Source organism: Anticarsia gemmatalis, chromosome 22 (assembly GCF_050436995.1).
Source record: "Anticarsia gemmatalis isolate Benzon Research Colony breed Stoneville strain chromosome 22, ilAntGemm2 primary, whole genome shotgun sequence".
Taxonomy (NCBI): domain Eukaryota; kingdom Metazoa; phylum Arthropoda; class Insecta; order Lepidoptera; family Erebidae; genus Anticarsia; species Anticarsia gemmatalis.
The window spans coordinates 7,293,452-7,306,316 of record NC_134766.1 but is presented as its reverse complement, the minus strand read 5'-3'; the positions used below and the strand labels follow the sequence as shown (position 1 = coordinate 7,306,316).

The 12,865-nt window shown below is 33.3% G+C and overlaps 1 protein-coding gene across 12 annotated transcripts in view; it reads right to left on the bottom strand.

The window, feature by feature from the left end:
• Positions 1-12,865, bottom strand: part of shot (dystonin-like protein short stop) — a 375,697-nt gene that overhangs the window by 187,606 nt on the left and 175,226 nt on the right. For 8 of the 12 annotated variants that reach the window (XM_076129022.1, XM_076129023.1, XM_076129038.1 and 5 more), the window contains 2 exons: positions 4,682-4,771; positions 2,734-2,904 (listed from right to left, as the gene is read on the bottom strand). In XM_076129022.1, the coding sequence (XP_075985137.1) occupies positions 2,734-2,904; positions 4,682-4,771 (261 nt within the window). Of the gene's footprint in view, positions 1-2,733; positions 2,905-4,681; positions 4,772-6,112; positions 6,176-9,966; positions 9,985-12,865 lie in introns of all 12 variants that reach the window. The other 4 variants (XM_076129018.1, XM_076129009.1, XM_076129011.1 and 1 more) reach the window with 1 other exon arrangement.

The following is a 12,865-nucleotide window of genomic DNA, read 5'->3' as shown; positions in this document are numbered from 1 at the left end:
TTGTATAAACAGGAAAAGTATCTTTTAAGTTTCGTAAATTGTTGGTAAATAGCTCTCAAAGATCTATATTTGGGTAAATCGCTTCATAACATAGTTTTTCATCATGTACGGTGTTATTAAATAGTATTCGTATTTTTGTTTTGGTCTCCAGATATCATCAAAAGTCCTTCAAAACTAGTTCACATTTTAATAATACGTAAACTTTTATCATTGGGGACATCCAATGTCATTAGATTTGCGAAATGTCACAACAAGTCTAAATACAAAAGGCATTAGATACCTGTCTAACTTTATCACTATGTAATCTTAAACTAGAAATTATCTCGATGTTTTTCGTTTCAAACTACTTTATAATAGAAATCCTTATTAATACCGATTATATAAAACTGAAGAGTTTGTTTGTTGGTTAGAACACGTGAATCTCGAAAACTACAGGTTCGAATTAAAACAATATTTTTTAAACGGTCTAATAACAACACGTTATTAATAGAAGTGCTTCTGAAACTGAAATCTAATCGCATTAAAAATAGTATAGATTACTTTCTTCTAACTAAAACTGTAATCTCGTCGTATTATAAATAAGTATAGAATACTTTATCCTGCCCATTTTTTTGAAATATCAAATTAAACTACTCAATTAAGACTTACTTCCTCTATATTATCATAATCCCATCTCCAGAAATAAAAATAACAATTGTATCTAATTCATAATCGGATTTGAAGCACGGTTAAAGATTTGCGTAATCTGTCCATTGTGTGTATCAATTGTAATGTCGCGACACCGTTGGTATGTTGATACATGACCCGGAACAGACAGTTTTAAGGTCGAAGGAATATATTAAGAACTGAAGCATTGTGAAAGCTGAAAACTAGGTGATTGGAAAATGGTTGACTAACACATAGTACGTTGCGGGGTCGTAAATGACCAAAGAACGTCACTCGCTATTATCTCTTAAAAGTTATTTTGCTTCAATCATATCCATAGATCAAAACTACTTCGAAATAGGAAAGTCATTTAAACGTCCAGCGTTAAAATATTAAGATTATGTATGTAATAAGATACTGGTTTAACAATTTTTGCATAACAATTTCGTAGACAAGCTGCTCAACCCTACCTACTTCCTAATTTCAGTGGTTTTTTTTGGTTGCTTTACACTGCATTCTTGAGATAAAAAATTGTCTATCTAAATTTTTATTCACTTTTTGATAGTTAAAACCAATCAATTGTAATCATGATCTAAGCCGTAATAATAAAAGTTCAGTTCTATTTACAAAGTACCGCCTCACTCCTCAGTGTGTACCAACACTTGGCAAGGACACACACATCGCTGCCAGCAGCGGAAATCGTGTCAAAAATCTAAACCATTGGCTAATCAGTTAACTTTACTATGTAATGATAAAGCTAAAGCCCTATTTTTAATCTAGAAAGTACTCAAAATACAACTTTTATCGGAATCGACGAATAACTTGTTTATCACTCCCTATTATGGGTACAAAAGAAAACTATTTCGAATATTCGTGCTAAATAAAAGGAGGCGAGTCGATAAAAAAAATTAAGACAGGTTATTACATTCCGCGCTATTGAGACAAAAGACCAATAAAACTTAACTCGAGAATCGAACTCGAACTCATGTCATCTGCATCTGCAGTACATACTTCCTCTAGGACAACAGTAACAATATTTATCTAATAATACTTTAATTCTTACTAAGGCTATTCATAGAGGTCCTTAATCATCTAGAACTTTGATCATCGTAATGTGTCATCAATAGTACCGACATAATGACGTCATCAGCCATGCGTCATATCTTCTCCTATCGTCATACTTATATAGAAAAGCTAGTCTTATTTCATTAGAATACTAAGTGCTAATTAGCAAGCAAATAAAAGAAGCATATTCATCAGCCTAGTCCTTCCTCCAACTATGTTGGAGTCGGCTACCAATCTCAACGTATGCAGCTGACTGCAACTTTGGCAAGTGTAGCTTAACCTGAGAGATCGATCAGCGCGGCTGTTACTCAGCCACAAGCTAAACTATTTTGATTAAGAAGCATAATACGTCCTAAGACATAAAAAAAATGCTGTCGAAAATTTCCCTAAAGTTACGCAATATTGAACTTTCGTCTTAAATCAGAATAGAGAAATAAATATTACTAATAATTCCTAGTATTTTCTTAAACGAGTCATCTCACACAAAAGAAACTTCGAACATGCCTAGATCCGGTAACGACGTAGCGACACGTCATTGAAATTACCATCTACCATTTTCCTTTCGTTCATTCATCAACAAAATAATCGATGACGTTAATCCCAAGTTCTTCTAGCATTCATCAACAGGCGTGCCTAAGATCCTATAGATTTTTTATAGCAAAACAACTTTTGTTTGTCATTATAGGACATACGAATGTCATCGCAAATGACAAATAACCGAAGTAAGACGACAATTAATGCGAAGAACATTTTTCAACACTTTGTAACACGTTTTTTTTTTATTTCACCTCGCGAAGTCTAAAACATTGCAGTATACTATAACTATTTATTTTTCGGAGTAATCTTCTCACCCCCGGTTTCTGAGGTACATTTAGCGGTAGTTTATCTATTCAATAGCGTTTAAACTCATATAAAAAAAACGCTATTGAATAGATAAACTACCGTTAAAAGTACTCAGAAACCGGGGGTTAATCTTTTTGGTAGAGAATAGGTGTTAATTTTTATTATAGCATGCTCACTAACCTGGAAGTGCAAGATGATGGTCCATATCAGTCCGAGGGTCAGCTTGGGGTTCCCGTCGACGATGTCCTCGGCCCGGATGTTGACCAGCTTGATCTTCTTGTACCGGAGGAAGTCGAGGGCCATCTGGACGTTCTGCAGCATGTGGAAGCGCATCCTTCCTCTCTCGCGCGGCTGGAAGTAAAATATACAGTGGTTAGGAATATGCTATGAAGATGTGTAACTTTCTAGTAGAGTAGCTAGATGCTTTACTAAGAATTCGTTAGCTCCTATTTCAAATCAAAACAGGTGATCCGATCTTTGATGAAATTTTGTAGGGTGATAAATAATATTTTTCTAAGAACATAGTCTATGTCAGTCTGCTATTGATAATGAACCAATGCGGGTGGAGCCGTGGCAAGAAGCTAGTGTCAGTAAAGGTCCGTATAGTAGTGTCTTAAATGACGGTATTCGGGCATAATATCATGATGTTGTAACAATTTCGTTAGGTACAAATAATTGCCCTTCTTAAACATCACTAGAATATCCTAGTCACTTATCAGATAATCCCCAGTATCGTTTCAACCCTGCATTAATCACTTAGCAACCCTTAGCAACAAGGGGTGCGGTACCACACCTGCGATAGACCTGATCCATTTGAATACATCTAGATAACCCGTTTACTACTCCGTTTTGTGGGTTAACTGGGGATCGATAACTATCTATGGGTTTAGCTTTGGTTGTATAGGGTCAAGTGTATACTTTTGAGTATTTTTTATATTGGGATTTGTTTAAATACGAATATAAGAAATTTATCTTTTATAATAAGTTGTGTTGGTAGGTAATATTGGGAACGAAATAAAGGATATTTTTGTCACTGTTTAACAATATTTTAAATTTTCAAAAGACCACTTACGACGCCATTAGAGCTACGACTATTTTGTCATAAAATTAAGTAAATGTATCCCGATCCCATTATTAACAATAAAATAGTTTTTACTATACGAAATTAATGCAATATTATTAATATAACTATATTTGAAATCTTATTTATTTCTAAGCAATATCCTGTATTTTAAAAAAAAAACCTGGTGTTTTCCTACATAAAATTGCACCAACATAAACTTAATTCAACTCATTAATCATCATACAATCTAACCATATTAATACAAAACAATACACAAAAACATTACATACATTTTTTCACGATATCATACACTTTTTGTTTGAACATACATTCAAAACCCGGCCATGCGGAGCCTACAACAAAGCTGAATACTTTTTGATACAACTTTTTGCATGTTTCCGGAACAATTGAGAGATATAATAACTTTATTTGAAGGAAGGAATCACGCGATTTGGTCGTTAGTCTAAATTAATTTGTAGCAACATGAGCTTCTAATGTGTAGCTGGTTCACACCCTCACGGGTAATTAGCTACGGAATTAGGGGCTAATTTTAACTGAAAGAATTTCAGGAAGTATTTTTGGGGTGTGTTTTTGCCGTAGATACTAAAACTAAAGTGCTACAGATTGAGCGATTAAGTGGTTATCCATCCAATACATTTATTTTGTAACGAAAATACATATTAACGTTTATTTCAAAAAACATCGTCTATTACTTATCTATCAACAATACCGTACGTAGGTGTTGCGGAGAAATTTTATAATGAGCCAATTTAAAATCATTTGCAGGGAAAAGGTCATCCAACTATACTTAGGTTTTCCCACTTTCTCAGTAGTATTAAGTACCTACTAGTAATCAATTTAATTTATACACTATTGTAAAGACGAAGATCCAACTTTCTTTGGCTGCATAAAACAGCTTGTATCGAATTTAATAAAACAGTTTGCGCAGGGGGTAATACAGCACCCAAAAATAACCATAATTTTCATTATTCAACCCCTAAATGAGTGAAATAGGAGGTAGAAATAAAATAAAATGGTAGAGATAAAAAAAACTCATATACTTACGAGGTGTTCGCCAGAAAGCACCTCCAGCAGAGAGATGAGGTTGAGTCCATCGCGCAGGTCTTCGAATAGGTCGTTCACGTGACGATTCACCTGTACACAAATGTAACACATTAATATTTCGATAAAATATTATTATATGCAATTCCAGAACAGATATCATCCATATCTTCATAGGAAATGCCAAAATCTATTACTGGTTCCTTGAAAAATCTAGAGTAATTTGTCCTTAAGAAGCTGAAAAACATTACAAATATCTAATAAACATTTCAAATATAACAGTCCACATAGAATATAACTAAACGTAAATTATAGGAAAATTTACAACTGTAACTATTAATTAATCTTTAAAAATACTATACTGCATTATTACGAACCACCTAAAAAGAAAAAATATAATAATAAGACAATCAAACTAATCAATCAAAGCAAAACAACTCTAAGATGATAGTAAATGTAATAAAACTGAAAATAAAAAAGCAGCCAATCAACGATTAGTAAAGCCTAACAACAATGCATCAACAACAAAATATAACAACCCTAACAACAACAACAAACTACTACGAAAGAAAAAATAAAAAGAAGGAGAAGAATATCTACCAAACAAAGTGCATGCCTAAAGACAAAATTAATTGACTATTTAAATGTTAATCTAACAATACCTATTATATTGGAGAAGGCAATCTTTATAAACTAAAGAAAAACTAGGTCCGTAGCTTACATTAATAATATCACGCCTGTTATACCCAAAGATATAGGCAGAGGTATATGTAAATAAACCAATGTTTCGCTATTAAATAACGCTAGTCCCATGTAATGGCGGCAAGCTTGTTGCCATTTACCGGGCACGTTACCAAACTCATACAAAAATATTCTCATAAACTTAGGAAAGAACAATTGCATTTTGCGAGAACCTGGAATCTAACCCCAGTTCCCATAATCAGCAATCGGATACACTACTCACTACGCCACAGAGGTAGTACAGATAGAATTTATAAAACTTGCGAATGAAAAAGTAGGTTTTAAAATGAAATATTTAAAAAATCAATACTATCTTCAACTGCTGACCTGGTTGAATAGTAAGTATAACCTAGATATCGCTGCAGGCATACTAATTAAAAATTTAATCTACTAGAACTAGGTGGAGAATAATTTCAGCTTTCCAGCAAACTTGTATTTCATTTTTGTAATCTTTTTTTAAAACTGTAAGTCTGAAAAATTAAGGCACGGAAATAACTAAATTGAAACAGTCAAATTTGAGTCTAATACAATTAGATGCAAGAAGCAAAAAAAATAATTAAGCTACTATTATTTCAACCAAAAGCAAAAATACATTTTAGTTTTTTTTTTCTCACATACTTATTTTGCCTTCTCCAATCAACAGTAAAACCAAACAACGACAAACTCAAACAACAGTCAACAACAACAACTTACTTGCTGCGGGGGACAACACGGCTGGTTGTTGATGACCTCGCACACGTGTAGCCGTGTGTATGTCTGTCCGAGCAGCGTGGGACAAAGATACGTTAACACCTGAATTAAAACACCCTGTATAGCTACGATAGCGTCACTGACAACGGTCGGTAATGTGACAAAAGAGTTATCAAAATTGGACTACACTGTAGAAAGTTATGCGGGGTCATGCAAAAACATATACGCGTTGAGTTTTTTTAAAAAAATAAATCGCTCTTCCCTATTTTTATTCCTACTTATTTTAATACAAGGATCTAGAAATATTGGCTTAGATAACATTAAAAAAACGCCTTAAGGCAGGATTTATAGACTTAAGCAATTACGAGATCTTGAAATGATCTATTTACTTTGCTCAAAGCTCTACCGATAGAGCATGTTAACAGAAGTGTAAACAATAAATGTGAAATAGGGTACTAAATATAAAGTATATTTTCTGTTCACCAGTTTCTTATAAACAAATCCTAAAACAGAATTTTCATTATTAAAATAGTCCTTTTTTGTCACATTACAGCACCGCAATAAAAAAACCAATGTACAATTACTATATACAAATCTTACCTGTATAAAAATAAACAAAGCAACAACAAAATTCGGTGAGAAAACTAAATATTAACAAAAAATAACAACGTCTAACAACAACAACAAAATGTGAAAATGTGTATAACAAAATATATCAACAAAATTGATAAGAATAGCGAAGAGCATGCAAATCAAGAGTAAAAATGATGAACGATTTACGACATGATGAATTTTATGGGCACTAGTCTATCAGCTTTGTTCAAAGAATCTACGAATGTTCGTTTTCGATACGAAAACCTACAGTTAAACAAATACTAATTTAAAAAACTAATTGACGATCACGAATTTACAAACTATAAAATAAGGAGCTTTGAAATCGAACTAAGGTCTTCTAAAATGTTTGTTGCGGCATCAGATCCGCTCCGGGTAGTAACAATTAATGTACGTCAGGCTGGCCCGGCCCCATGGAATTTAATAATGAGATTGTTATCAATCCAATGTACCCGGGTATACTAATATATGTAACACCTTCATTTTCAATGTAACTCTTTTTAAAAGAAATTACGTGCACTTCTTAGTGGCCGGGCCAGCCTGACGTTTTCAGCCCGGCCACCTTGTTTCCCACTAATCTACAAAAAATACTGGCAATATTGTGCTACAGATGAAATGTACCCTATAATTTATGCATATGTAACACAAAATCGAATCCTAAAATGCAATAGCATACGAAATATTAGCGGTTGCAGGTGGCCGGGCTGTAATTATTTCGTTAATATAAAACAGTAAAACTGCAACACCTACCAAAAACTAATACCAGTACATAATGAGATATAGAGATATAGAATACATGTAACGCTTTCATTTTAAATTATAATACATATTTAGAAAGAATAATCACTTGAAATTATATTTCAGCCCGGCCACCTAAAAGCGGTAATATTCCCTAAAATCTTATGCCAATTTGTACAGTAAAACCTGATACAGCTATGAAATGAAAGTTACATTCGTTTCGTTTTAGTCGTATACCTTTAAGCCTTCTGTTTGACTAGATTATCAAAATCTGAGAAACTTGCCGAAGAGTGACTATCATTTATTAACTAATTTCAGGACATTTGGTTTGTTGAGTGAAACAAAATTGGTAATTGTCATATTTTTTTAATAATCATTTTTGAAATTAGTTAGACAACATTTGTACTTATATTAATTAGGTACTATAACCATTGTAAATTATAAATAATGTAAAAAAAGGTTACACATTGATAATAACACAGTTATCAAAAAATTATAGTAATATCAATATTACCTTAACATCGAACATTCATTCATTCAGAATATTAGAAGATAATTTTTGGTTAAATACTTATTATACCTTGGTAAAAAATCACAGGTTTTCATAATGATTTTTACATCAACTTTGAATTTAAAGTTTTGAAAACTTTAAATTCAAAAAACTAAAAAAAAAACACACGCCTCTTGCGCATCTATTCTGTCTACTCGGGGAAAATATCTTACGACTTAGGTTGGGACGCGACACAGGCGCCGTCTAAAAATCGGTGGTAGCGTCTGTGAACTATTATCTTTGTATGGTTATGTTGTGAAGCCAAAAACGGGGAAAATATATATAGGTTTAGGTATTATGTATCCAGCAATTATTATGTGTGATTTATACTACTTAGTTTATTAATAAAAATATCATAGTAACGCATTTTGTTTCACTCAACAAACCAAATGTCCTGAAATTAGTTAATAAATGATAGTCACTCTTCGGCAAGTTTCTCAGATTTTGACAATCTAGTCAAACAGAAGGCTTAAAGGTATACGACTAAAACGAAACGAATGTAACTCTCATTTCAAGGCTGTATCAGGTTTTACTGTACAAATTGGCATAAGATTTTAGGGAATATTACCGCTTTTAGGTGGCCGGGCTGAAATATAATTTCAAGTGATTATTCTTTCTAAATATGTATTATAATTTAAAATGAAAGCGTTACATGTATTCTATATCTCTATATCTCATTATGTACTGGTATTAGTTTTTGGTAGGTGTTGCAGTTTTACTGTTTTATATTAACGAAATAATTTCAGCCCGGCCACCTGCAACCGCTAATATTTCGTATGCTATTGCATTTTAGGATTCGATTTTGTGTTACATATGCATAAATTATAGGGTACATTTCATCTGTAGCACAATATTGCCAGTATTTTTTGTAGATTAGTGGGAAACAAGGTGGCCGGGCTGAAAACGTCAGGCTGGCCCGGCCACTAAGAAGTGCACGTAATTTCTTTTAAAAAGAGTTACATTGAAAATGAAGGTGTTACATATATTAGTATACCCGGGTACATTGGATTGATAACAATCTCATTATTAAATTCCATGGGGCCGGGCCAGCCTGACGTACATAACAATTAATCTCCCCAAAGCCACTGAGCTATATGCATTATCAATACAAAGTGTTGCAATCATAAAATGTAGTTACTACAAGGAAGAATAATAAATTAATATAAGGATATCACTACAATTGATGACCTATCAATCAATTGCACTGATACAGTCAATTCAATAAGACAAAGATCGACTAATTTTTATTTAATAACAATTTGCAGTCGCCAAAACCGAACTGAGTGTATTATTACAAAATACGTTAAGAAACAGTGAACTTCCTTGTAAAACAATACTTTTACGTCACATGCCACACTCAGAGGAATATTAAAATTCCTCAGCAGTTAGCATGTATTTGTAATGCGTAAACACTGTAAAACAATTTGCTGAACTAGTGACAAGTTCTTTGACATTGTAAACATAACTGTAGCTGATAGACTCGTGCCGTTTACAATAGCTTACGACATCAATTTGTACTGTCAAAGATGTGTGGTTTTTAAGTTCGAAACAAACTTTAACCGACTTTAATCCGAATTATTAGACTAATTTTAATAGTTGTAGAGTCGAATTGAATAGAAAAGAGGAACTAATTTTAAATTACACTTCGCAAGTCAGAAAAATGATTACCGCTTTAGTAGAAATGTTTTTTGGACATACTTGGAATATTATCATATGTTTTACAAAGAGTTATCCTCGAACTATATATGACGTTATATCGCTAAGCTCGAGATACAGACGAAAAAACTACATCACAAATTTAATCTTACATATTTTTGTAAATCTACTATAAGTCGGTATAGTTTGTTTCGACTTCAACTAACCAACTTTAAAAAATTACATCTTTGTTAATACATCAGTGGCAGTGTCGAGCCTAAGCAAAAAACAGAAGAACGTAATAGCAGTGTATGCTACAGACCTTGAGGTACTTCCAGTGCTGCTCCGTATCCAAACGACAAGCGATGGAAAATCAAACATACAGACTTTCGTATTAGTGAGATATTATTGACAAAATATCGGTGGGAGAAAAATTATCAAGACAATTGTTTACACTGAACGTATATTTTGAATTATTTAATGTAATAATATACGTTCAATGTAAACAATTAATAAATTAATTAAAATATTAACCTGGTCGCACACTTTTCGATACTATTAAAGCGCAAACGCTTCAAAATTTGTGCATATAGTTTAGAGGAAATAATTATTGTAATGTGCGGTCTGGTTATGCCTCATATTTACTAAGAAACTTTCGAAATCCGACTTAATATCGCGGTAAAAAATCTGCGATACATCTCAATTCAGTATTCAATTTCAAAAAGGACACATCCCACACAAAAAAGCCAGGAGACATGTGACCTTTTCGAAATAAAATATTTAACTAAATTTAAAGCACGCGTAATAGTTTCTCAGTCAATAAGAGGCTTTATACTGTCACAATTTGCTTCACCAAACAATAAGAATAGTGAAAATAATAAAACAAATTGATCAGGGTCATTGACACTGTTAATCGATTGTATCAATTGTATGTCTTACACAACGCACAACGGATTGAATGGGCGTACCATTGTTACAAGCTTAGGCAAGTTTTTGAAGATCGAGAGCGGGTATTCCCAAATGGGAATCACAAACCTATCTCTAACTGCCGATAGGTTTATAAAACCCTAATTCGAAGTATTAGGCCTACTGAACGATATTTAATAATAAAATTGTTTTACAAAATTATAATGGTAATAAGCTCGCCCCCTATTATATGGGACTAACTCTGTTTATGATGAAACATGGGTGTATTTTATACACCCTGCTTAAAGCTTCGGGTAGAGTAAGCGTGATATTATGCATTCCCGTTCATAATGAACCGGCATCTAGGACTCTAAACAAATATAATTTCAAAACTACGACACGCAGTATTTTAACAAATTACTCGAAAATATCTTGAAAGCGAAATTAGTTTCAAAACTTTCTTCATTAGTCCAAAGTATTTCTATCAAAATTTGTTCAAACGCTGCTTAACTTCTTTAGGGTTTTAGGTCATTCTGAAAGGTATTCCAATTATCTAGATCTAGATTAAGTCGGTTTTAATGAACACAGTGATACACTTGAAATACCACTACCGTTTATAGAAGTGTCAGGAATCTTGATAGCATCCGCGACTTTCTTGCGATTTCTTAATGATACTAGCCGTTATATTTAACGATACTATTAGAAATAAACACGTAATAATGTAGGGTTTTATGCCTTCGATAGGATTTCCAGAAACGTATAAATCGTATGGTTAGTACTCATCAATCTAGTGTGTACTGCTTGGGGCAGTGGTTAAGGTCACCTCGCCGCTATTGCGTCGAGAGGTCGTGGTTTCGATTCCCACACGGAACAATTATTTGTGCGGTCAACAAATAATTGTTTCGGGTCTGGTTGTGCTTTGTGTCCGTTGTTGGTATGTTTGCAAAAGTCCCCACGACTCAAGAGCAATTCTCAATGCGGGAGTTGTAATTTAAAATAAAAAAAAATCAAGTCATTCGAAGGCCTTTGAAATCTCTTTTGCTTTTTACATTATTTATTGCAAGCTGTTTGATGCTCAGCGTGCGAGAAGTCATCTACCAATTCGTTGTATTCCCCGGGAATTCTCAAATTATCAGTCCCACGGTTTTACGTAAAACAATCTAAGTTCGGAACCAAGTAGCTTGTATTAATTAAAATCAGATAAAGAGCACCATTTTCTTTAGCTGACACTGACTTCAAAGAAATATTTTAGATGCGGTTCCTTTTTATAGACATATAGGGGCCGCCTGCGACTTCGTCCGCGTGGAATCCCTTCCCGTGTAAATCCCGATCCCTCAGGAACTCCAGGATAAAAAGTAGCCTATGTGTTATTATGGATCTTTAGCTACCTACATATATACCAAATTTCATCGTAATCGATTCAGTAGAATTTGCGTAAGAGAGTAACAAACATCCATACAATACATACATTCTTAAAAACTTTGGCATTTATAAAATTAGTAGGATTATTTACTAATTCCAAAAACCTCACAGTTATTATACGACAAACAAAATACTGAAAAATTCTTCGTCACATCAACCAAACATAGTCAAACTCAAGTCGATCTTAAGAGCATATTTATCTTAGTGAACATAAAACAAATGTTCCTTAAAGGAATGTACTGTTACCGTCTGAATCATTAAGTATGATTAATATTGCTATTAGGACGTTACCATATGTGTAACATGATTAATAATGAGCTTGTTTTGATTGCTGATCAAAAGAGGGTGAGGTGAGACGGGAGCGTAATTGGATTGAGTTTTTGAGAAAAACATGCATTCATACACACACACAAATCCAAGACCTTACGCCCATAGGTTTATGAACAATGTTTTTAGTCAATTTGGTAGCACAATTTTGGTCGTACTGGAATTTGCTTGCAAGTGCAAATGGGTACCTCATTTTTTTTACTGAACCAGCTAGTGGCGACCATTAAGTGATTATGACCATGTAATACGTGATGATGGTAATAAAGGTGTATTTAAGTAGAACAACCATGGCGATGTTAATTGCGATCCAAAGCCAGAATCGATAAAGAATTGTGGTACAAAAAAAATAAGTAGAAGAAGATGAAAAATATTTCTTGGAGGAAAGCAGAAAGCGTTATTTAGTCATTGCCTAGCTCAAAGGAAAGAAGGTCTAATTAATTGTACGTACAAACGTAGGTTGTCTATTATTAGACAATCGAGAAAAATTACTAATCATTATCGAAGAAAGACTAGTACAACTTAATTTAATGTATGAAACAGTAACATATACTATTTAACAATTGTCG